The sequence below is a fragment of the Halichoeres trimaculatus genome, unplaced genomic scaffold (genome assembly GCF_033239565.1).
Source record: "Halichoeres trimaculatus isolate MK-OKI-2021-1 unplaced genomic scaffold, fHalTri1.1 fHalTri1_scaffold_9, whole genome shotgun sequence".
Classification (NCBI taxonomy): domain Eukaryota; kingdom Metazoa; phylum Chordata; class Actinopteri; order Labriformes; family Labridae; genus Halichoeres; species Halichoeres trimaculatus.
Window position 1 is genome coordinate 2,415,427 of NW_027437188.1, and position 26,818 is coordinate 2,442,244.

The 26,818-nt window shown below is 44.1% G+C and overlaps 1 protein-coding gene and 1 long non-coding RNA gene across 5 annotated transcripts in view; one reads left to right on the forward strand and one right to left on the reverse strand.

Moving 5' to 3' along the window:
- The first annotated feature begins 759 nt into the window (after window positions 1-759).
- Window positions 760-1,529, forward strand: LOC141798317 (uncharacterized). Its single transcript, XR_012599142.1, has 3 exons — window positions 760-1,206; window positions 1,291-1,362; window positions 1,437-1,529. It is a non-coding gene; the product is annotated as an uncharacterized LOC141798317 (long non-coding RNA).
- A 16,496-nt stretch (window positions 1,530-18,025) lies between these two features.
- The window catches only part of git1 (G protein-coupled receptor kinase interacting ArfGAP 1), a 39,908-nt gene continuing 31,115 nt past the window's right edge, over window positions 18,026-26,818 (reverse strand). For all 4 annotated transcript variants that reach the window (XM_074678937.1, XM_074678940.1, XM_074678939.1 and 1 more), the window contains one exon: window positions 18,026-26,763. In XM_074678937.1, the coding sequence (XP_074535038.1) occupies window positions 26,548-26,763 (216 nt within the window). In that variant the 3' untranslated portion in view covers window positions 18,026-26,547. The remainder of the gene's footprint in view (window positions 26,764-26,818) is intronic.

Sequence of the window (26,818 nt, forward strand, 5' to 3'; positions counted from 1 at the left end):
ACCGGAGGACTTCACTCCGGCTGAGCAAACTGGTGACTGTGTGGTCTTTCATGCCTGCCCGAGAGAACCGATTGGTCAGACCGCCCGTCTGTCACACCCCGTGAGAGCATATCCTGGAACTTAACCTGCTCCGGACCAGGTTTGGCGTTCAGCATCAGTTACCGGGGCAACGTGTCTGGATAAAAAGAGATCCACATTCGTAGTATGGAAAACCCGAAACTTATCCTGGAAGTTATCTCTCTAAGAGCTAATCCAGCTTCGTAGTACAGGCCCTCTGTAGGCCTGTACAGGAGATAACTTCCAGGATAAGTTTCGGGTTTTTCGTACTACGAATGTGGATCTCTTTTTATCCAGACACGTTGCCCCGGTAACTGATGCTGAACGCCAAACCTGGTCCGGAGCAGGTTAAGTTCCAGGATAAGAGCTCACAGGGTGTGACAGACCGCCCGCTGACCAATCGGTTCTCTCAGGCGGGCATAAAGACCGCACAGTCACCAATTTGCTCAGCCGGAGTGAAGTCCTCCAGCGTGGGACCACCCCCTGTCTTTTTGGCCCAACATTTTTTCTTATGGGCTGTGAACAAACAATATCTTACTGATCATCATAACCGAGACATTATCAGGGAAAAGTAGAAATGTGTGCAAATGGAATCGTTCATACTGACCACTTTGAAGGATGTTTTTATATTTTGTTTTTATTTGCTCCCACATCCTTTTGCCCCCACTGCTATTGCATCTGCAATACAAATGCCGATGTGGCAGAAGGGCTGTGAGCACCCTCCCACTGTGGGCACAGCACCTGTTTTTACCTGCACTGATTGATGGGCGGCACTGCGTGGCTATATAGTGGGGCTGGATCTCGGCCGCCCTCCCTCTTTCTCTCCCTCTGGATCCGCGGCTCCTCGTGGCGTGGCGTGGCGTGGCGTGTGCTGAGGTGGATGAGCTGGTTGTGTGGTCGGGCGATAGTGCCATCGGCGTGTTTTACCAGCGAGGTGTGCGTCTTGGCAACAGGTAAAGTGCGCACCGTCTTTTTCTGTTCCTTTAGTGTGCAAAATGTATTGTCAATGACATAGTGGGCTTCTTTCCTTGTCCAGCGGGGGGACTGGTGGTGTGGGATCAGGCTTATCCCCTGGAATTTTGTGTGTGGCTGGCTGTCTGCTGGCGTGGCTGGCATTGAGGCATAAACTCCCTTCCCTGCAGCGCACAGGTAACATGCCGCGAGGCTCTCTCTCTTTACTCGTTAAGGTGCTAAAAATGACATAATGGTGACACGATCTCCCTCTCGATTCAGTGAGGGCTGTGGGTTCCGTGGGGTCAGGTTGCCCTGCTGGAGGCCTTCTGAGTGTGGTCGTGTTTCCCATAGGTAAGTCGGCGATGTCCGCCTTATTCTTCCTTGTTTATTTTGCTCCTGGCTGACTTTGGTGCTTTCTGCTGCAGCCTTTGTCCATTGGCTCTGTGGTGCTGCGCTGGTGGTGGCCCAAGTCACATTATCTCCACGCAACAGCTCCTGAACTGCGCTGCTGTTTTGGCTCTGCCTTCTCCTGTGAATTGGGCTTCGTCTTAATTGTTTTCTGGTTCGAGCCCACCCTTTGTTATTATTTTCTTTAGCTTTAGGTCTAATTAGCTCTGATTAACGTCTTTTTTTGTATTTTTTGTTTTGTTTATTATTCTTTTGGTGCAATACGTTTCAATTGTGTTCTGTTAATACTGTTTATTCTGTTTATTTCCTTATAATTTAGTTGTGTGCGTGCATGTGTGGGTGTTTCCTTTTTTAGACAGCTGTACGAAGCATTGTGGCCTGTTTTAAGTGTTTTTTTCTTCTTCTGTGGACAGGTGCTGTGGGCCCAAGGTGGCGACCCAATCCTGGTGGTGGGTTTTTTTGCTCACAGATCTGCGTGTGTGTGGTGTCACGGGTGTTTTAGTTTCTTCTTCCCTCCATGAGTTTGAGTTTGGGCCGCCACGGTAAGCCCCAGCTCTGTTGCCCTTTAGTGCCACCTTCAGGTGAAAGGAAAAGCATGATCTGCAGCTGATGTTTTTATTCATGATTGAAATAAAGATTTGTTATATTTTTCTATAACCCGTCTCTTGCCCTGTTGTAATTTCGAGCCTGTGTGCCCTGATTAAACTAAATTATTTCCTGGGGTGAAATTCCCCAGGTGGCGTTGTTGGTTTCCAGTAAAAATTAGTGTTTTCATCTCCCACTTGCCACATATTTGGCGTTGTTGGCAGGATACCACAGTTAAAAGGGCAGAGACGTGGTTGTTTTTTTTTCTTTTTCTTTTCTTTCTATTAGTGTGGTTTGTCTCTTGTTTTTTCTTTTTCATTGGTGATTATTTGTGCAGTCATAGAGCCAGAACAGCAGCGTTATTCCCCAGCTCAATTTCAATTATCCTGTGCATCTGTATTTCGGGTCATGATGGAGGAGGAAATGCAACAGCTCAAGGAGCTGGTTTTGCAGCTTAAGGCGGACAACGAGCGACTCCGTCGGGAGTGTGCGGCCTCTCCGGGGGCTTCTGGTGGGGCTTCTTCGGGCTCTTCTGTTCCGGCAGCGGGTGCTGTTTCAGAGAGGTTGGTCGTGATTCCGAGAGACCGTAAGTGTCCCATTTTCAATGGTAAGACAGGCATAGGGATTATTGAGTGGGTGGAGGAAGTTCAAGCATGTGCACGCGCTCGCCACCTTTCTGCTGCTGATCAAGCATTGTTTCTTTTTGATCATTTGGAGGGAGAGGCAAAAGAGGAGATCAAGTTTCGCTCCGGTGAAGAGCGCAGTAATCCAGCTCGGGTCCTGGCCATCTTAAAGGAGCTGTATGGGTGCAGTCAGTCTTATGTCACCCTGCAGCAGGCTTTCTTTTCTCGGCATCAACAGGAAGGTGAGACATTGCAAGAGTTCTCTTTAGCCCTCATGGCTCTAATGGCACAGGTTGAGCAACATGCGCCTGATAGAATGCCTAACGCAGGCGTTCTTCTTAGAGATCAGTTTACAGAGCATGTTCTTGATAGCTCCCTTCGTCGGGAACTGAAGCAGTTGGTACGTTGCAGGCCCACCATCACCTTGTTGGAGCTGCGGAGTGAGGCAATTCGATGGGAGAGGGAGGGCCTTCCAGGTGGCGCTAGAGGTCCTAGCTCTTCACTCCCAGTGGCTTATGGCCTCCAATATGGAGTGCAGGGTCATTGTCAGCCAGCTTCTCAGGCTGCTCCTCAAGGACCAGGCTTAAGTGAGGTAATGGACCTCTTAAAGCGTCAGCAGGAACAGTTAAATCACTTGGCCCAGACAGTAGCTTCTTTGCGGGCACCTCCCCTGCCAGGTCCTGTGTCTCAATCTGTAGTTTGCAGGAGGTGTTTGCAGCCCGGTCATTTTGCTCGAGAGTGTGACCGCGAGCGGGCTCACCCTCGTAGGCGTGCTAACTCCGCTGCAGATTTCAACCGAAATGCTGCACTGCCCTCTCATTCTTCTCAGCAGTCGGGAAACTGAAGCCCGCTGAGCTGTCGAGCCAAAGCTCAGTTGGGGAACCTACAGGCTCACAGCCGGATTTGGCAGCTGACCTGATTGCTCCTTGTCCACACATTACTGTTTCCATTGGAGGAGCTAGTGTGAAGTGTTTGGTGGACACTGGTTCCATGGTGTCCACCATTACAGAAAGTTTCTTCTTGGCACAGTTTGAACCCTGGGGCCACGACCGTCTTCGCTCTTGCAATTGGTCGCAGCTACGTGCGGCTAACGGTTTAGCCATCCCGTACACTGGCTATTTAGAGTTGGACGTGGAATTGTGTGGTAAAGTGATGCCCGGCTGTGGGATTCTTGTCGTGAAAGACCCCCCTGGTGCTGAATCTTCTGCTCCTGGAATCCTGGGGATGAACATCATCCGACGATGCTACAGAGAACTCTTTGGTGTGTTTGGACCTTCCTTGTTTGAGTCTCCCTCTGTGTCAGGGGCACCTGGTGTTGTTGTGGCAGCTTTACAGAAGTGCCATCAGTCTGAGACCCAGGCTGCAGCGGGACTCACTGGCACAGTGAGAGCGCGAGGCAGGAGGGTGGTGCGTATACCTGGTGGCGTCATGAAACTAGTTGCCGCAACATGCCCAGAACAGTTTGCTGGTCAGAGTGCTCTGTTCGAGCCTCCTGAGTCTGGTTTGCCAGCAGGCCTGATGGCTTCTCCATGCCTGTTAAAGGTAGTTCGGGGCACAGTGTATGTCCCAGTTGTTAATGTGGGAACAACTGAGGTGCTGCTGTACCCCAGAACTAGCCTTGGTGCTTTGAGTGTTGCCCAGGTTGTCAGCCTACCTGCAGGAGTGACCGAGGTGGGATCCTCCAATGCATCAGTGTCTTCTCAGACTGTTACTCCAGTCATTGATGGGGTAGGGTCGCTGGACCTGTCTGCATTAACTGAGCGGGAACAGACCAATGTAAGGTCATTGTTGTATAAGTACAGCTCAGTTTTTGCAGCTCAAGAGGGGGATTTGGGGTGCACAAACCTCCTCTCACATGAAATACCTCTGCTTGATGATGTACCGGTGCGACAGAGATATCGGCGTATCCCTCCTTCAGAGTATGAGGCAGTGAGGGCGCATATTAACCAGCTGCTCGAGTCACAGGTAATTCGAGAGAGCAGTAGTCCATATGCATCGCCCATTGTGTTGGTGAGAAAGAAGGATGGAAGTTTGCGGTTGTGCGTGGACTACCGCCTCCTCAATAGCAAGACCAGAAAGGATGCTTTCCCGCTGCCTCGCATTGAGGAAAGTTTGGATGCCCTTTCTGGGGCCCGCTGGTTCTCTACCATCGATCTGGCCAGCGGGTACCATCAGGTACCAGTGGCTGAGCAAGACCGCCCCAAGACCGCCTTTTGCACACCCTTTGGCCTTTTTGAATTTAATCGCATGCCTTTCGGCCTCTGTAATGCTCCCAGCACCTTCCAACGTCTGATGCAGAGGATGTTTGGCGATCAGCAGGGTCAATCCCTGCTGCTGTATCTTGATGACATCATCGTTTTCTCATCCTCTGTTGATCAGCATTTACAGCGGCTGGAGATGGTGCTGAGTCGCCTTCAGAAGGAAGGCTTAAAGGCCAAAGTGGACAAGTGTGCCTTTTTCCAACAGCAGGTGGCTTACTTGGGACATGTCATTTCAAATCAGGGGGTTTCTACAGACCCCAAGAAGGTTGAGGCTGTGGCTAACTGGCAGCGGCCACGTCATATCTCCGAGCTTCGCTCCTTTTTGGGATTCGCCAGCTATTATCGGCGGTTCGTTGAAGGCTTTGCCAAGTTGGCCAAGCCCTTGCATCAGTTAGTGGCTGACCTTACAGGCACCAAGTCAAGGAAGGGGTCCAGTCGGGGTCTGGAAGCCGCATGGACACCTCAATGTGAGGAGGGATTTACGGCATTGAAGTCCAAGCTCGTCTCAGCCCCAGTGCTGGCTTATGCTGATTTTTCGCGCCCTTTCATCCTTGAGATCGACGCGAGCCATAGTGGGCTCGGTGCTGTGCTCTCCCAGCAGACAGATGATGGTGTGAGACCAGTGGCTTATGCCAGCAGGGGCCTTCGGCCCACTGAGCGCAACATGTCTAACTACAGCTCTATGAAGCTGGAATTCCTTGCGCTCAAATGGGCTGTGACAGAGAAGTTCCGGGAGTATTTGTTAGGACACAAGTTCATTGTGTACACTGACAATAATCCATTGAGCCATCTCAAGTCAGCCAAACTCGGAGCTACAGAGCATAGGTGGGCTGCTGAGCTCTCTGCTTTTGACTTTGAAATCAAGTATCGTTCAGGTCGCAGCAATAAGAATGCAGATGCACTGTCGAGGCAATATCTACCGGTTTGTGAACTTTCTGCCCCACCCCTGCCTGGCACATTGGTCCCCAGCAGCATTCATCAGAGCCCACATCATGGTCCTGTGGTGGCCCATCAGGCTCTGGTCAGTGTTCTTCCATCCCACTCTGCATCCGACCTCTCTTTGATGCAGGAAGATGACCCCCTCTTAAAGGAGGTGTTGGTATTTTGGCGCAGGGGGTCCCTCCCCACCTCCCGTGAGAGACAGCGGCTTTCAAAACCCGCCATGGCCCTCCTACGCCAGTGGGACCGCCTGGTAGAAGAAGATGGGGTCCTTTTCCGTCGGTTCTTTCGCCCAGATGGTGGAGAAGAGTTTCTCCAACTTCTCTTGCCTGCGGCGCTCCAGCAAGAGACTCTTCATCAGCTCCATCAGGAGCATGGCCATCAAGGCATAGAGAGGACTACAGAGTTGACCCGACAGCGGTGTTATTGGCCAGGGATGTCTTCAGACATTAAGAACTGGGTTCAGAAATGTGCACGTTGCCAAGTTGCTAAGGACTCAGGGCAGGTGCCACATAGTTATATGGGCCATTTACTTGCCTCGCAGCCTAATGAGATCTTGGCCATGGACTTCACGCTGCTCGAGCCATCTCGTAATGGGTTTGAAAATGTCCTGGTCTTAACCGATGTGTTCAGTAAGTTCACGGTGGCTGTTCCCACCCGTGACCAACGGGCTTCAACTGTGGCCCAGGTTTTGGTGTCTGAATGGTTTTATAGGTTTGGCGTTCCAAGTCGCATCCATTCAGACCAGGGTAGGAGTTTTGAGGGCTCATTGATTTCCCAGCTCTGTTCCTTGTATGGTGTCGCAAAGTCCCATACCACCCCTTACCACCCGGCAGGAAACGGTCAATGCGAGCGGTTTAATCGAACCCTCCACAACCTCCTGCGTACTCTTCCAACCTCCCGAAAACAGGACTGGGCCTCCTGTCTACCTCAGGTGCTCTTTTGTTATAACACCACTCCACACCAGGGCACTGGTGAGTCGCCGTTTTATTTGATGTTTGGACAAGAGCCTCGACTGCCAGTGGATTTTCTGCTGGGGCGGGTCCGGGAACCTGTGCCTGGCAAGGTACAGGACTGGGTTTCTGAACATCAGGCTAGACTCCAAGTGGCATTTGAGGGAGCTCGAGAGCGACTGATGGCTGCAGCTGACAGACGGAAGGTGAGGCATGACCAGCGAGTCAAAGTTGTACCTCTTCCTGTGGGTCAGCTGGTGTACGTAAGGGACCATGGCGCCAGAGGGCGACACAAGATTCGAGACTTCTGGAGCTCAGTAGTCCACCAGGTTGTGAGGGCCCCTGCAGGTGGTGGAGCACTTTACACCGTGGCCCCAGTGGATGAGTTGCATAAGACTAGGAATGTGCATCGGGACATGCTTAAGGCTGTAGTCCCGTCTGAGGCTGTAGCCCTTGCTAGCCCAGCGTCACCCTCTCATCAGCCTTCCATGGCAGCCTCAGCAGATGACTCCTCTGACAGTGAGCTCTGGTTTTTGGTGTCAGAGACCCCTGCACCACCACATACTGTGGTTTCTGAGATCTTGCAGCCTTCACCTGTCCCAGTTACGTCACCTGCAAGGGCAGGACCCAGTGCAGTGATTCCTTCGGCGTATGGGGGTTTCTCATTTCCAGTTTCCTCGCTGCCCCACCACGACCAGCCGAGTACTAGTCAGCAGTCCTTGCGACGAACTGTTCGTTCAACTGCAGGCCGTCACCAAAATGTCCATCATCTTCCTCGGCCAGCTGGTCCTTTACACCATGTGACTAACAGACCACAAGACCCTGTGTCTAGCTCCCAAATAGCAGTTTTTAGACCTTGGTGTTAGCTGCTGGTTTTCTGTTTATCGTCGGGTCGACGATACAAAGAGTGGGGGTAGATGTGGCAGAAGGGCTGTGAGCACCCTCCCACTGTGGGCACAGCACCTGTTTTTACCTGCACTGATTGATGGGCGGCACTGCGTCGCTATATAGTGGGGCTGGATCTCGGCCGCCCTCCCTCTTTCTCTCCCTCTGGATCTGCGGCTCCTCGTGGCGTGGCGTGGCGTGGCGTGTGCTGAGGTGGATGAGCTGGTTGTGTGGTCGGGCGATAGTGCCATCGGCGTGTTTTACCAGCGAGGTGTGCGTCTTGGCAACAGGTAAAGTGCGCACCGTCTTTTTCTGTTCCTTTAGTGTGCAAAATGTATTGTCAATGACATAGTGGGCTTCTTTCCTTGTCCAGCGGGGGGACTGGTGGTGTGGGATCAGGCTTATCCCCTGGAATTTTGTGTGTGGCTGGCTGTCTGCTGGCGTGGCTGGCATTGAGGCATAAACTCCCTTCCCTGCAGCGCACAGGTAACATGCCGCGAGGCTCTCTCTCTTTACTCGTTAAGGTGCTAAAAATGACATAATGGTGACACGATCTCCCTCTCGATTCAGTGAGGGCTGTGGGTTCCGTGGGGTCAGGTTGCCCTGCTGGAGGCCTTCTGAGTGTGGTCGTGTTTCCCATAGGTAAGTCGGCGATGTCCGCCTTATTCTTCCTTGTTTATTTTGCTCCTGGCTGACTTTGGTGCTTTCTGCTGCAGCCTTTGTCCATTGGCTCTGTGGTGCTGCGCTGGTGGTGGCCCAAGTCACATTATCTCCACGCAACAGCTCCTGAACTGCGCTGCTGTTTTGGCTCTGCCTTCTCCTGTGAATTGGGCTTCGTCTTAATTGTTTTCTGGTTCGAGCCCACCCATTGTTATTATTTTCTTTAGCTTTAGGTCTAATTAGCTCTGATTAACGTCTTTTTTTGTATTTTTTGTTTTGTTTATTATTCTTTTGGTGCAATACGTTTCAATTGTGTTCTGTTAATACTGTTTATTCTGTTTATTTCCTTATAATTTAGTTGTGTGCGTGCGTGTGTGGGTGTTTCCTTTTTTAGACAGCTGTACGAAGCATTGTGGCCTGTTTTAAGTGTTTTTTTCTTCTTCTGTGGACAGATGCTGTGGGCCCAAGGTGGCGACCCAATCCTGGTGGTGGGTTTTTTTTGCTCACAGATCTGCGTGTGTGTGGTGTCACGGGTGTTTTAGTTTCTTCTTCCCTCCATGAGTTTGAGTTTGGGCCGCCACGGTAAGCCCCAGCTCTGTTGCCCTTTAGTGCCACCTTCAGGTGAAAGGAAAAGCATGATCTGCAGCTGATGTTTTTATTCATGATTGAAATAAAGATTTGTTATATTTTTCTATAACCCGTCTCTTGCCCTGTGGTAATTTCGAGCCTGTGTGCCCTGATTAAACTAAATTATTTCCTGGGGTGAAATTCCCCAGGTGGCGTTGTTGGTTTCCAGTAAAAATTAGTGTTTTCATCTCCCACTTGCCACACCTATAATGAGCGTTTTCCTTGGGATTTGTAGGAAAGTGGACTCTTTCTAATTATAAGGTTGGATGTGATGCTGATCACACACACACTGACTGACAACATGAATGAATAAGGGCCTAACTGCCCGTGTCCTCACATGATGAGATAGATCTATTAATATCAGCATTTTGGAAATTTACGTATTCACAGAGTCGGCAATTTTTTGCCAGCAATCCCTCCGGCTTCTCGCGGCCGCAGTCGTGCTCCTGGCCTGGATAATACTGTGGTACTCCTCTTATTTTTGCAGGATTGTTTGCTGCTCCTCCGCTGTAAAGTAGGCTGCTCTCTTTTCCAGTGTCCATTGAAAATGCTCCGGGGCCGCTAACCACGCCCATTTCATGTGTGCGCCCACAGATCCCAGCTGGATTCACTTATCGCGTTGATAACGAGCTTCGTAGTACAGCAGATCTAGATGACGGAGATCCGGTGAAGTTCAGCGAGTTGTCGCAGAGTTATCCTGGATGACTTAATCCAGCTTCGTAGTACAGGCCCCTGGTCCAGGTCCAGAACCACAGCACTTAGACTCCTCAAACCTGGACTGATTTAATCTTTCAAGACTGAGCATTATCTCATGCAGATAGGAGTAATCCATTGAATCAGTTTGATGAAATGACTTTCTGAGACCGCTTTCGTATGTACAAACAAGACGTAATGGAGATAATCACTTTGCTTGAGCCTAGACTTTCCTCCATGTCCCAAAGAGGAAGGCCTGAACCCAGTTCTCTCCAAATTCTGATCACTTTGAGGTTCTGGGCATCCCAAGCCCTCCTCTTCTTGTGCTCAATGGCCAGGGCTTGACATTAACACTCGCCAACCCGCCAAATGTGGGTGTATTTCAGCTGTGGCAGGTAACACAGTCACTCCTACTAGCCACTTTGGCGGATTGAATTATTTTATTGTCATTTTCTGAAATGGCATCTGGAATACTAAACCCGTAGCAGTACGAGACTATGACACTACAACTCCCATGAGCACTGCCTGAACACACTGTTTGCTCATTGGTCCATTCGCAAAGTCTTTTGCTGACGTGACCGCTGCCAGGCGCTCTCTAGCATCCGACTTGGACAACCTGGCAGCTCCTGGTGTTTGCCGCCTGATATCGTCATTTAAAACTTCACTTGCATCTTTTTGACTCTCCAATGTAAACAGATCCCGAGATTTGAGTCACAAACTAGCGTCAAAACTCCCTTAACTTATTAAAAGTGAGGACATTTATTGGATGGAGCTCATTTAAGCTCACGCTGCACCAATCTCACCAGCAAAACTCACCTAGAGCAGAGGAGGGAATGGGGAGAAGAGAGGAGCGCACGTAGAGAAGAGAAACTGGTCACAGATATGGGGAGCTGGAGGAACAATGTTTAAACCTCCTAATGTACAAACATTTATCACAGTTATATGTAAAATGTTCACTCTGGAAATACTGTAAACCAATAAAAAAAACTGATGTGTAGTCCAGTGTAACTTTTATATGTTGTTTTCGTCTTCATAACGCATTTTTTGACAGCTATGACTTCAAAAAATGTATGATTACACTACAGAGTGACTTACACTCCAGAAAGTATGGTACTTGGTTTATCACTGAAAAATTACTCTTGTGAATAAATATTTAAGCAGACAGTGTTTCTTGCTATTTTTTTTTCAGTTTAGTTTTTATCCTTCCAGCTAACCTTAAAGCAAAAACTTTAATGAAATTCAATAATAAACGACTGCCTTTATGACTTTGTTTTAATAGACTGCATATTTTTATTTAAAAGAACAACCTTACACACGTTTCAAGAGAGCTGTAGCTTTAAATATTTATGTAGTCTTGATTGAGAGTAAACAGAGGTCATTTACATTTAAAAAGGTTTTTGATTTAGTTCAAGTAAACTTCTGCACGTGTTTGTCAGCTTAACATTATTATTCAACAACAAAATTTTGGCTTGTGAAAATGCTGAGTGGGAGTAACTCTAGGAAACCACAAGCCACAGTGGCTGGTGAGCAAAAATGTTAATGTCAAACCCTGTCAATGGCAGCAGTATGGCCTTTACTTTTAACGACAGCATGATTTCACACAATTTTTTAGGTAGAGTTTTTTCAAACTTAGTAAAGTTCTTTGAGCTCATTTTTCTGGTTTCACTTGTGTTTGGTGTAAAAATTCCCTTCGGGAAAGCTGCCCTCAATTCCATTCCAGGTTTTTGTAATCACCATTTGGCTGATGGGCTGTGCTTCCACTTAGGCTAATGAGAACTGATGCAGGTGTTGTCACTTAAGCTTACTCCAGGACTTCATTGTCTGGGACTAACTAAAACAAATGTAAGCTATGCGCATGCAAGCTACTTATATATACACCAGCTTTACTAGTCTAACTTAGGCCTACTCCTGGCTTGATATAAGCCTTGTTTGTGAAACCGGGCCTTAGACTCCTCAAACCGGGACTTATTTAATCATAAGAGACTAAGCATTCACTTGAATACAGTCTCTGATTTGTGAAACCTTTATTCCATTTGTGAAAATACAAAAAAGGGCACATTCCACTGATTTCTGGCTCATCCAGACCACATAAGACCAGGTCCAGGTCCAGAACCACAACACTTAGACTCCTCAAACCTGGACTGATTTAATCTTTAAAGACTAAGCATTCATTTAAACACAGTCTCAGATATTTGATATTTGCATTTTCACAAATAGAATAAAGGTTTCACAAATCAGAGACTGTGTTTAAACGAATATTTAGTCTCTTAATAATAAATCAGTCCAGGTTTGAAGTCTTCTTATCTTGTGGTTTTATATTATGAGCTGGTCTCATGTGGTGTAGATCAGAAAAAGACACAGGATTACACAGGAAAACGACTACATACTGTCATCTCCAGGCGATTGACATTTTTAAGGTGGACTGGTAAATTCTTATTCGTGCCTAAGGGGCGCCGTTTGTAAAGCAGCACATGCTAAAAAAACCCCAGCAACATTTTGTCACATTTAGCTTCAAACCATGTGCAATAAACGGGTGTGATTTTTTCTAGTGACCTTTTATGACATTTAGGACAATATTTGTCATCTTAGAAAAATCTTAGATAGTTTAATGTAAATATTAAATGTCACACGTAAATGCTAAATCTAAATCTAAATGTTAAATCTAAATCTAAATGTTAAATCTAAATCTAAATGTTAAATCTAAATATTAAATCTAAATATTAAATCTAAATCTAAATTTAAATGTTAAATCTAAATGTTAAATCTAAAAGCTAAATCTAAATCTAAATGTTTAATCTAAATGTTAAATCTAAATCTAAATCAAATGTTAAATTTAAAAGTTAAATCTAAATCTAAATCTAAAAGTTAAATCTAAATCTCTCGGACCCAACTAAATATTTAGCTAATATGCAAACTGAAACTCCAGGTAACAGGAAGTACCAAACTAAAAGCTCACCGAACTACCATTGTGGTGTTCAACATGTTATCATGCAGTGTCAGAAATAAACGGCTGCTAGTACAGCTGATGGAGAGAATCCGATCTATTTAATTGTGTTGTTTTAGCGGAATGAATTAAAAAGATATATATCGCACAAAATGTCGAGGGAGACTGGTATGGCTGAGAGCATAGGAAGGGCTGTTCTGGCAGCCATAAGACAATTTGTTACGGCAGCAGCTACATCCCCTGCTGCAGAGCAACCCCGGTCACTCGGTCAGTGTTTCCAACTCGCCTTGCATTAGCTCAAACATGTTGTTTATGTCACCGCAGGCTGCCAGGAACTCACTTATTTCACCTGGACCAGCCACACCGTCCACCTCCACAGGGCATACATGCCAACCCTCCCGATTTTCCTGGAGACTCCCGAATTTCAGTGCCCCTCCCGAAAATCTCCCGGGCCTACAATTCTCACTAATTTCTTCCGATTTCCACCCGGACAACAATATTGCCACACCATCCTTCTCTTCTAGCGCCGTTTTAATGACGGTTACACCTTGGCTCGAAGTCAAGCATGGCAAACAGAACAGAAGAAGAAGAAGAAAAAGAAGAAGCAGAAGAAGAAGCAGAAGAAGGAATGAATAAGTAAAACTCTTGTAAATTCCAGAATGAGCGGAAAAGAGAATTCCCATTTATCCCGGACAACGCGAAGGGGACGGGATATGCTACATGCACATTTTGTAGATCTGACTTAACGATTGAACACGGTGACCCCCCCCGCCTTGAAAATCTCCCGAATTCTGAGGTCTCAAGGTTGGCAAGTATGCCACAGGGACATCATACCGCACGGTATACTCCCACAATGACACATTCGGATTCCCCCCTTGTAGACGTGGGCAAGTTAGAGATGTTGCGTCTACAACAACTGTACCAACTGCATTGTTGTTAACTGTAGTGGCATCAAACTCACCTCGCTGATCAGGCATATCTTTTAAATATACTAAAGCTCTTACCTTAGCGAAATGTACATTTAGTTAGTTAGTTGTTTAGTTAAACAGTGAGGACAGTTGTTATGAAGATGTGAGCTGTGATTTTGTAGACGTAACATCTCTAACTTTACCCAAGTCTACAAGGGGGGGGGGGGTCATATACAACGCATTAACTTCATTTTCTGTACTGTTTTTTTTTTGACGTTTACATGCTTGGCAGTAAGAGACGAAGCAGATATGCTAAGCATGAAGGGCACTTTAGCGAATGGGCTAACTAAGGTCGTCTACAGTAAGTTTGTCATGTTTGAGCTAATGCAAGGCGAGTTGGAAACACTGCCCGAGTGCGGTTGCTCTGCAGCAGGGGATGTAGCTGATGCCGTAACAAATGACGCTTAGCGAAAGTTCAGTCAGGAAGACTGGGGGCACACTCACACACACTTCTGTTCTTTCAGGCTCACGTCTCGACCTTCCTCCTCCCCAGACACCCCCAGTCTCTATGGCTCAGTCCTCTTTCTTAAACCCAGCAGCCCTCCGCCCTGCAGCCGCAGATTACAGTTCGCAGCCTCGCAGTTGCAGCCCAGCAGTTCTCAGCCCAGCAGTCCGCAGCCCGAGTCTGAAGTCCGCAGCCCACAGTTCTCAATGAATCTTACAGATCAAGCCTCTCAAGACTATCACCACCACCAGTGTCTAGACTCCATCGGGGGATATCATAATTCACAATGTCATTGCACCCCCTTCATTTATTAATTGCTCAAAGATTGATGGGGTCTAACTGCCAAACTATCTTTGCATGCATTTGTTCATTAAATTGGTTCATAACTCTTTATGGTGTTTAAGTCTCTCCTGATTGAAATTGTCTTATGGCTGCCAGAACAGCCCTTAATGCTCTCAGCCATACCAGTCTCCCTCGACATTTTGCGATATATATCTTTTTAATTCAGTCCGCTAAAACACCACAATTAGATAGATCAGATTCTCTCTATCAGCTGTACTAGCAGCCGTTTATTTCTGACACTGCATGATAACATGTTGAACATCACAATGGTAGTTCTGTGAGCTTTTATTTTGGTACTTCCTGTTACCGGGAGTTTCAATTTGCAATTTTCGTTTAATCTTTCTAAACCATGCTTTTTGTGAGTTTCTGTCCTCCATTTCGCTGATGCACTTCCTGTCTAAGGGCCTTTTTGAAACCGCCCCCTACACACTCCCCCGTCATGACGGAGTCACACTCGCAGATGAATGAAGTTCACTTCATCAGGGTGTAGGGTATAAATACAGCTTTGGGACAGAAACTTCACTCGATCTCTGGCGGAAACAGATATACAAAGAAAAAAAAGAAAATATAACGTAGAAAATGCAAAAGAAACATACTCCCACACTTCTTTGGCTGCATTTCTTTTTTTATTTAAGAGTTTTTCATGTTTCACTCTCGCTTGAATGAATTCTTTTGTTTTTTGTAAATATTAAACACTAAACACGAACTGTCTGAACAAATGCAAGGCAGGCCTTAATCAATAACATGTACATCTAAAGTTGTGAACATCTGCATGACAATCATTTAATATTTGTGTTAGTTTAAAAGTGTTTGTGCAGACACATATGCGTGGAACTTACATTTGTAAGTAGCTTCCTCCTTGGCTGACTCCGGGCGCAATTTAACGCTGCACATGTTCAGCGAGTCGGCATCCATGCAGACTCGCTTGTGGAGGGTTTTATTGCCCACTACCCCTCCCCGCGGATCAGTTTGGGATGGCCCTTAATGTGGCGGACCCCCTGCGAGAACGCACAAACAGAGGGGTAGTGGGTAGGGAGAGTGTGTAGGGGGCGGTTTGAAAAAGGCCCGAAGTGTGCATCGATGCAGGCTCGCTGTTTAAGGGCTGAACAGTCCACTCCCCCTCCGCACTACGTGGTTTGGGATGGCCCTTAATGTGGCAGACCCTCCGCGCAAACGGAGGGTTAGTGTGTAGGGAGAGTGAGTAGGGGGCGGTTTGGGATTGGGCCCTAGTTTAACTTCACTGCTTTGTAAAGCTTCGGTATGGCAGTGTCTGTAAAATAACGCCGCGACGGAGGCACATACCTGGGTTCAAGAGTCTTTAGCATGTAGCAAAAGCCATCGTTTTCCACGACCCTGTATGGCCTCAAGTCCTTGCACATGAAGTATGTGATAGACCAGGGGTCGGGAACTTTTTGACTCAGAGAGCCATAAAAGCAAAATATTTGGAAATTTATTTCAGTGAGAGCCATATAATATTTTTTAAGACTGAATTAGACTAAATGTGAGTATTATATGCCTCTAAATTTATTTTTTTAAATAAGGTTGTTATAGTACTCACCATTAATGCAACTTCTGGTGCTGCATGAATTTGCTGATGGCTTTGTAGTCAGGTTCGTACTTGGTGAGGTTAAGCTTCATGCAAGCGTTGAGGCTTTCATCCGTTAAACGTGATCGTAGGTTAGACTTGATGTTATTAAGATGTGAGAATGACTGCTCACATGCATAAGTAGATCCAAACATGGTCAATACAGCAACACTCACATGTTGCAGTGTGTGGTATGTCACAGGAAGCGCGTTCCAGGTTTTGATTATCAGCTGGTCTTTGAGTTGAAGTTTTTTCATTTCTGTCCACATGTGCTTGCTCGCCAACTCCGCTTTCTGTTGTGCGATTCTTTCCAAATCTTCACTCAGTGACTTGAACTTACTCACCCACAAGTCTGAAGCCTTCAGGTCGGCCACTTCTACCTCAAAATCTCTGACGGAGACAGCAGGAATGCAACTCAGGTCGGCTGTGTTCAGTAAACACTCATTTGGATGGGTGATGAACTTAAAAAGACGAGTGTGCTCACAAAATTCTCCAAAGCGTGCTTAGAACGACTGTAGGAGACTAGATGTGAAGCCAGCTAGTTGATGAAAATCAAATTTTTCAGTGGGCTCACTTGCTGTTCATGCATCTTTGAATTATCTTAGTTTTTCAATATGTAGTAAACGACCTGATTTAAGATCCATGATGAAAAGCTCCAGCTTGTTTTCAAAAGCTATGAACAGTATGTTAACAGTAAAGCCTTCAGTACAAGGTGTATACATGCATAAAATATTTGTGCTCAAAAATATCAAGAAGTATTGGAATAATCAGCCAAACAAAATAATTACTGCCACAAAAATCTCTACGCACCCTCTACTGCTCCATGATCCTGCCATACCTCTCCTACTGTGCTGAAGTCTGGGGTAATACATATAAGACCAATCTACAAAAGATCTGCACATTACAAAAAAGAGTTATATGGTTAATAAGTCATGCTGGGTACAGAGATCACACTAACCCTCTATTTCTACAATTAAAACTGCTAAAATTTTGTGACATAGTTAATCTGATGACTGCTCAGGTGCCATAGCATAAGCATTGCACAATAATTTACCTGGTAATTTACAAAAAAAACTCAAAACCAGAGAGGGGGGCTATAATCTAAGGGGTGAACATAATTTCATTTTACCAATCATTCACTCAACTCTTAAAAGTTTGTGCATTTCTGTTTGTGGAGTTAAACTCTGGAACAGACTGGATTTCACTTTAAAAATGTGCACTACCAAGCAAATATTTGAACTACACTATAAAAAAGTACTACCAAACTCATGCAGGTAATTTAAAATAACATGGCCTTGGATTAAAACACTGATAACTATTAACATATGTAAATAATCATAATAAGTAACTTAAAATGTCACCTTGAACAGATATACTATGGTGAATTTGATAGTATTATGAGTTGGACGTTTAAGAACACTGTTGACAGCGGGTTCTGAGTCATAATTTGATTTTGTTTCTGATTTGTATTGAAAGGGGCAGAACTAGATAAGCTTTTTTGCTTCTCTCTGTTCCTTCTCAAACTGGTTGCTGCGCATGTGTTTGCACTCACATGCTTAATTTGTTAACGTACAGTAGCAGTACAGTTGGGTTTACATATAACTTGTTGGATTTGTTTGTTGTTGTTTGTTATTTCTTTATTTCCTTTTGTTTTCTGTTTTTTTTTTTTAAAGTTTGAGATAAATAAATAAATAAATAAATAAAAAGGTGCACTTGAAATGTTGGAGGAGCTGGCTCGGACTCTTGACAGACATTTGCTCTAGGAGGAAACTCTCCTGTACAACCCAGTCAAATATCCAACTTAAAGCTACTTTCACCGCAGTACCTGGGGTAACATTTTATTGTTCATGGGCTCATTTCTGAGCGGCAACAAAAGTTGCTGATGGGCACATAGCTTGTCAAAAACTGAAGGAAAACACTGCCTGCAGCATCGCTCATGATGTATTTATTTGGTGCTGTTTTCTTGATACACAAGCACTTACCATAGATCCTGTGTTGAAGACCACTGTATTATAATTTTCATACACAGATTTTTATGGTCTATAAGTTTAACAATACAGTAGAACAAATGGAAAAAATCAAACCAGCAACTTGTTTAACAATTTTATTACAAATGTACAGCTTATTAGTTTCCATCATGTTTGACACTTAAGTCATTGTTTTCTTTACTTATACACATTTTAAAAGTATTCTGTCAAAATAAAACGCTCCTGTTACTCATCTCCCAAAATTTAGAGCTGTAAAAAAAAAAACAGGTACAGTAACATCACATGCCCCAGCTCAGGTGCGTGTTTCTGTTTGTGTATACAAGTTTATAATTCGCCGTCAGCAAATGTCATGTCTGATGTTTTGCACAGCTTGTTTGGACAGATAGGTTGAGTGTTTATGAGAGGGAAAATATATGCTGCATTAGCGACATGATGAAGGAGAAGAAAGTGCGTCCATGGGGGCTTTAACATTCAGTCCAAAAGCAGCCCCTGTGATGTCAACTCCTTAGTCCCACCAATTTGAAATGACTGTATGCAGTACCACACCAGAGAGACGACAGTTTAGAGCTTTCCTGCAGACCCCTTCTAAACCAGCCGTTTTGTTCTGCATCGAATACACTTAAATTGGGACCTTACAGAGAGTGCAGTACTTGATGGAGATCCTATGTCTCCCAGCTGGTTTGTAAAATAGTGCAACCATACTGTTGAGTAGTCTCTCAAATCAAATGTCTGTTCTCACTTTTCACTCCCTGCATGTACTGTAGGGTCATGACATGCTCAATACCACTACACAAGGAGGTAATACCACAGCATACTATAAAGGTTAAAACCATTTTAAACCACCAGTGTTGTGGGTCAATCCAAGGTTTGGTCAACAGATCTGAGAGCCTTCAGCCTGTTCTGGCAAAATAAAGAGACACAACAATGACAACTGGATGTATAAAAATGTGGACATGAAAATATATGAAGATATAAATAACTATTCTATAAACATGGAAATCAAGATTTAAAGGGACATGCTTTTCTTCAGCCTCCACCACAGCATTTTTGTGATAGAGAAATGCATTTTTTCAGCAGCAAGACTCTTATACATACAATAATTAAAGAGACATCTCTGTGGTGATCTGGACTTGTTTGGCCATAATGGGGACATAAAAATGATCCAAACTTCCCTTTGGAGACATGTGCACACCATTGAGAAATACTGACATACGCTCAAGGTAATGAACAAAAAATAAAAGAATGGAAAGTGAAATCTAAGCATGTGTTAAGTGCTTGGGAAAATTTCCATCAGTCTCAAAGTATTTGAGGTTTAATGCCTAAAAGCAGTGATACAAATAAACAATAGTGTCGCTCTTGAAACAGCCCATGCAAATAAACTTCATCTACAGAGAAAATGAGCATGTCAGATGATTTACAGAAGTTCAAACCATGGCTCACAAGAAAAACCTGAAACTCTTTGAGAAACCAGCATCATAATCACTGGAGGGTGGAGGTAAAATCACAACTAAAGACACGACCTGCTGATGCTGTAAGCCCCCACTGTAACATGTATGACCATGTTTGTTCTACACAGCTCTAATTTTTGATAAGGTGGCTGCGTGGGCTCCATTATAAGTATATAATAAACTGTCCCAAATACTTTCTCCACATGAGCAAAGTGAACCTCTGATGCCATGACAGAATTTAATTTTGATTGTACTAGCCAGTCCACACTGGTATCGAGCAGGTTAAATCAGCTACCTTAATGGTGGCAAGGTCCATTTCAATTGAAATACAGTTGTGCTCATAAGTTTACATACCCTGACAGAATTTGTGATTTTTGGCCATTTTTCAGAGAATCTGAGTAACACAAAACTTTTCTTTCACTCATGGTTAGTGGTTAGGTGAAGCCATTTCTTGTTAAACAACTTGGTTTACTCTTTTTAAATCATAATGACAACAGAAAGCACCCAAATGACCCTGATCTAAATTTGACATACCCTGGAGATTTTGGCCAGATAACATACACACAAGTTGAGACAAAGGGTTTCAATGGCAAATGGCTAATAAGGTAACCATCTTCACCTGTGATCTGTTAGCTTGTTATTAGTTTGTGTGTATAAAAGGTCAGTGAGTTTCTGGGTTCTTGACAGACCCTTGCATTAATCATCCAGTGCTGCACTGGCTTTTCTGGATACTGAGTAATGGGGAAAGCAAAAGAATTGTCAAAGGATCTGCGGGAAAAGGTAGTTGAACTGTATAAAACAGGAATGGGAAAAAAAAGAAAGATATCCAAGGAATTGAAGATGCCAATCAGCAGTGTTCAAACTAACCAGAAAAGCAATTTCTGAAGAAATTGCGCTGTGAATGCAGAATGCTGAAGCAGCTTGCGCTGAACTGCTAATGCAGAATGCTGAACATGATTGACTGAAGGTATGTCTGAAAATGGCTGAATGAAGTGTTAAAAAGCTTGCACTGATCTGCTTATGCAGAATGCTGAACATGATTCACTGAAGGTATTTCTGAAAATGGCTGAATGAAGTGTTAAAAAGCTTGCACTGAACTGCTTATGCTGAAACTAAACATGAATGACTGAAGGTATGTCTTAAAATGGTTAAATAAAGTCATGAAAGGCGTGCACTGAAATGCTAGTGCAGAATGCTGAACATGAATGACTGAAGATATGTCTGAAAATGGTTGAAAAAGTCTTGAAAAGCTTGTGCTCAACTGCTAATGTAGAATGCTGATCATGAATGACTGAGGATATGTCTGAAAATTGTTTTAAGAACTCCTGAAAAGCTTGGCTCAACTGCTAATGCAGAATGCTGAATTAGCCTGCCATGAACTCTTGGATGAAAGGAAATGAATTGACAAATAAATGGAATGGATGAATGAATTTAAAGTTGAAATGGTTGCGTGTATTCAAAAATTAAAGGAATTAATTAAATTTCAAAGAACATTTATGGAAATAATGACCTGACTGAGGGAAAATGCAAGTCGGATATCTCAAACGCTGTTAAAATGTAATCCTGTGTCCTGTGTGTGAATTTTTAACTTTGTAAGCCTGTAGGCTGAGGCCCATCTGAAGCCAGATGTTGCCATGGTGATCATTGTTTACCAACTGCCATCAGAGAGCTGGTGGAGTCTGTTGATTCCCAACACATTCCCTTTGAAATCAGGGTGCTAAAGTGCTAGCAATTCTGACAAAAAGAATGATCATGAAGCATGAATCAATGTAATCTAAAATTGGATTTAAAATTTTGAATGGCTGAATCAATTCAAGAATTAAAGGCAGGAATTGAAATTTAAAGAAAAAATCTCGGACAATAAGGAGCTGACTCAGGGAAATGGAAGTCAAATGCTGTTAAAGTGTGATACTTTCTGCCCTGTGTGTGTGTGTGGTTGTGTGTGTGTGTGTGTGTGTGTGTGTGTGTGTGTGTGTGTTCCATAATGTAAACCTGTCTGGTGAGGCTCATCTGAAGCCAGATATGCATTGGTGATGACTGATAAATAAACACACACATGCGTGTCTTTGTTCCTGGATGTTTAGATGAGTTACCATAAACAGCTGTGTGAGATGAAACATTGCCACGGAGACCTGCTCCCTGCTCATTAAGGGTGCAGGTGCAGAACTTTGCCCTGGTAAGTGTAATATTCTTAAGATTTGGTGGCAAAGCAAGAGCCCGAATCTCCTGTCACCTTGCCAAAACTGTGAGGGCTAGAATAAAATTGAACACACCGTAGGAATCCCGAGACCCAGAGGAAGCTGTCCGTCTAAGTTTCATGCATGAAGGCCAAGAAATGGACCCATGAGAGTGATATATAGATGAGGGAAATTTGACTGATCTCTGAGAAAACCCCTCAGGAATTAACATGGAGTTATATGGGGTTTGTATTTGGACATCTCATGACAGTTGGTCATTTTGTGAAAAAGTGCTTCATCCTTTTGCTTTAAAAACCACTTTGTCAGAAGCAGGACAAGCCTACCTACATTTTGACATATATTATGCCTATGTGGGGCAAAATTTGTGACCAAGAGAGCAGTTTACCCAGAAGTTTCCCAGGTTTTGTTTCCCCCTCTCCCCACTCTGTCGTTTGAATCTCCCACTCTAAGCTAAAATATTACGTCCAATACACACCAATGTTAAATGGCTCGAAGAGCTGAAAATCAACATGACCTTTGAAGGGTCATTGTGAAGAAACAATGAATGCTAGGAAACATTCGAAGCCCACTGAATGAAGCCAAAAGATAGCTGAATATTTTGAAGTTTGAATGGAGTTTGTAGCTGAATATATGACTGAATGAGAAGGGTTTGAAGCAGGCTGAAAAAATGTCTTGAAGGGAGAAAATTTTGAAAATTCTGCATTCATCTCTATGGGACAGAAAGTTCGTAAATTGTTGAATATCTCGAAAAGTATTTGTGAAAAGTTTCTGAAGAGTCATAGCCCCCTTGTCCCCACTGAAACACACATTTTGAAGTTTGAACAGTGAAAATCGGTTGAAGTTTGTGGGATCCTTAGCAGTCCAAAAAAGCGGGCGGAAGAATGAAGAAGAAGAAGAATTTTTTTTGTCACAGAAGAACTTATGCTGTGAATGCATTGCTGCATTCACAGCAATTAAGAAGTGTAAAATGAAACCAGACCACGGTCAGGTAGACCAACAAAAATTTCTGCCACAACTGCCAGGAAAATTGTTCAGGATGCAAAGAAAAACCCACAAATGATTTCAGCTGAAATACAGGAATCTCTGAAAAAAAAGGGGTGTGGCTGTTTCAAGATGGACAATAAGAAGGCACTTTCACAAAAATGGGCTGCATGGTCGAGTAGCCAGAAGAAAGCCATTTTTACACAAATGCTACAAAGCATCCCGCTGACAATACGCCAGACAGCACCAAGAAAAGCCTCAAAACTTCTGGAACAAGAACTTTTTGGCCACAACCATAAATGATTTATTTGGAGAGGAGTCAACCAGGTCTATGTTGAAAGGCACACCATTCCAGCTGTGAAACATGGAGGTGGGTCACTGATGTTTTGGGGATGTGTGAGCTATAGAGGCACAGAAAACTTGGTCAAAATTGATGACAAGATGAATGCAGCATGTTACCAGAAAATACTGGAGGAAAATTTGCACTCATCAGCCCAGAAGCTGAGCGTGGAACACAATTGGACATGCCAACATGACAATGATCCAAAATCCAAGGCCAAGTTGACCTGCCATTGGCTACAGCAGAATAAAGTGAAGGTTCTTGAGTGGCCATCTCAGTCTCTTGACCTCAATATTATTTGAGCCACTCTGGGGAGATCTCAAACGTGCAGTTCATGCAAGACAGCCCAAGAACTTACATGAACTGGAGGCTATTTGCCAAAAAGAATGGGCAGTTTTACCATCTGAGAAAATAAAGAGCCTCATCCACAATTACCACAAAAGACTTCAAGCGGCCATTGATGTCAAAGGGGTGCACTGTATTAAGAACTGGGGTATGTAAACTTTAGATCAGGGTCATTTGGGTAGTTTCTGTTGTCATTATGATTTAAAAAGATTAAACACAGTTGTCTAACAATAAATAGCTTCACCTAACCACTAACCATGAGTGAAAGAGTAGTTTTTGTGTTATCGTTCATATTTTCCAAAAAATGGCCAAAAAACTAAAATTCTGTCAGTGTATGTCAACTTATGAGCACAACTGTATCTTATTAACTATAATGAACATGCAGATGTTTTAACTATAGACTGTATACAGAGTGGATAGCGTAGCTCCGCCATTTACCATTTTATGGTTTTTACGCCCTAATACCCCCATCACTGGCGCCGCCATTGGCAGCCGTTGTGCAGCCAGAGTCTGCGCAGTCAAGGCTATAAGAGAATCTGAGAGAATCTGAATGGAGCCAGGTGACAAAACTATCGGATGTGAGAAACATTTCTACAAGATGTATTAATTTTTTTTAAATTAGACCACAGCCCATCTGGAATGACAGGAGAATTTTTGACCTATACTGCAGCCAGCCAAGGAACAGTTTTTGTGGCGACCTCACTTTGAGCTGAGCAAGATGATGTTCATTTTTTTTTTTTCCACTCTATGGTTTTAATCTTCAGTGTTTTCATGCATTATAAGAATGGCTTCTGTGTTAAACAAGCACCAATGGATCCAACAACTAAACATTTCCCTAAACTGGGAAGGTTAACCTTTAAAAACAAAATGGACAAATTTAAATTATTTTAGGCATCGTAAACTAACAGACAGATCCTGAGATGACACCACTGGTTCTGTCACTTGAGGCATTTTGTTTAAACAAAAATCCAAAAAGTGTTTCCATCAAGTCCGTGTGAAAATGTCAGAGGTTGACAACATGGAGGAAAAAGAACAAACCAAAAAGTCTCATCACCCCCCTTTTTTTTCGAAACCTTTTCAAACCCTTTACAAATGGGATTCACAATATGTTAGAGTGAAATTTTAACCATTACCAAGACAAGTAGTGCATGAGAATGTTTGAAGTCTATACACAAGTTTTCTCCATGATTGCTCATGAATAAGTTTGTGAGAATTCCAGTAAGAGTTTGTGCACATAACCACCTCTTCTCTCTCGATTTCTATAACTGAGATTCCTATTTGAGAAAATAAAATGAACATACACACCAATATTTATCGAAACGACAGCAGTAAAAATGTAAAAAACAAAAACAAAACAAAAAATGAATAAAAACAAAAACAAAAAAACAATAAACAGACATGATTAACATCAATAAATGACAATAACTCCAGTGTAAGTGTTTCGTTTGTGTAAGTCATTGAGTCGTTCCCACCTCTGATGGGCAGATCAAACCAATCTGCAGCTTCAAAAATAAAAACAAAAAGAATAGGGAAATACGAGGGAGGGAAATCAAACACACCAGGGGCCTGCACTACAAAGCTGGATTAGCTCTTAGAGAGATAACTTCCAGGATAAGTTTCGAGGTTTTCCCCACTACGAATGTGGATCTCTTTTTATCCAGACACGTTGCCCTGGTAACTGATGCTGAACACCAAACCTGGTCTGGAGCAGGTTAAGTTCCAGGATAAGAGCTCACCGAGTGTGACAGACCGCCCGCTGACCAATCGGTTCTCTCAGGCGGGCATGAAAGACTGCCCAGTCACCGATTTGCTCAGTCGGAGTGAAGGACCGCCCCCTGTCTTTCTGGCCCAACATTTTTTCTTATGGGCTGTGAACAAACAATATCTTACTGATCATCATAACTGAGACATTGTCAGGGAAAAGTAGAAATGTTTGCAAATGGAATCTTTCATACTGACCACTTTGAAGATGTTTTCATATTTATTTTTTATTTGCTCCCATGTCCTTTTTTCCCCACTGCTATTGCATCTGCAATAGGCCTACAAATAGCCTATAATGAGTGTTTTCCTTGGGATTTGTAGGAAAGTAGACTCTTTCCAATTATGAGGTCGGATATGATGCTGATCACACACACACTGACTGACAACATGAATGAATAAGGACCTAACTGCCCGTGTCGTCACATGATGAGATAGATCTATTAATATCAGCATTTTGGAAATTTATGTATTCACAGAGTCGGCGATTTTTTGCAGCAATCCCTCCGGCTTCTCACGGCCGCAATCGTGCTGCTCCTGGCCTGGATAATACTGTGGTACTCCTTGTATTTTTACAGGATTATTTGCTGCCCCTCCACCTTAAAGTAGGCTGCTCTCTTCTCCATTGTGGAAAATGCTCCGGGCCGCTAACCACAACCATTTTATGTGTGCGCGCACAGATCCCAGCCGGATTCACTTATCGAGTTGATAACGAGCCTCGTAGTACAGCAGATCTGGATGACGGAGATCCGGTGAAGTTCAGCGAGTTGTCACAGAGTTATCCTGGGTGACTTAATCCAGCTTCGTAGTAGAGGCCCCAGATCATGCTGTGTACCAACCATGAAGCATCAGCCATCAGTTACCTGGTGACAGGTCAGAGAGCTGCCCAGGTGAAGTGTCTGAGCTGTGAGTTTGGCTTACTCTGCACTGCAAACTCATCACACCTTAGACTCAATAAAGGACTGACGTACCTCATCAAGGCACCAACCACAGGGTAAGATGGTAAGCCAGAGAGAGAAGTGTAAAAATGTTGTGATTGCTCAGTGGATGGAGATAATGTGGATCATGTCACAGTTGGTCCATAGTTTCTCCTTCCACCTCTGCCATGGCACTGCTTTATTCTCCTCAGGTAAACTAGGAGGTGGGGTGGGGGGTGGGGGGTGAGTAACAGGTGACAATAAATAAATAAAGCAGGAACATCTCAAGGTCTTCTCCCCATCACCTTGTAATTGTATTTCATGGATGCTGAACACAAGTTGAGCTTATAATTATACACCTCTGATTCCTCTGATCCCAACAGTTTGTTTGGATTGCAGCTAGCTCTGGTCTCATGTTTGATCTTCCCACCTGCTCCTCCTTACTTTTACTCCAACACTTTTGGATTTTCTCTTTCTTCTTCTCAACAGGGTTGCTTCTAAAAAAATAAAGTCTTGCATTCCATCGAGTTCTGTCCATGCGTATAATGAACTTTCTTTACATCCTCCCATGTTTTTTGAAAAAGTGCTAACACACCTATGCATTGATCCCACCTTTATCCTTCTGTCCATGCATTTTTATGCATCACTGCTTTTTCTCACGAGTAGTGATGGTGACCAGCTGCTTGGCTGCCTTGGCGATGTCGTAGGCGCACTGAATAACTTGCTGAGTAAGAAGTTGGTAGTCCACTGCAGGTGCCCCAGGCTCTGAAGGAGCCGCCTTTCGACATTCCAACTGCAGCCGAGAGGCACTGGAAGCCAATAAGCGGAGAGAGCAGTGGACTGCATCTAATGCTGGGCGCTGTGAGGAAACAAAAAGGGTCAAAGCTCATCTAGAAGCTGGTGGAGTGTAAGAA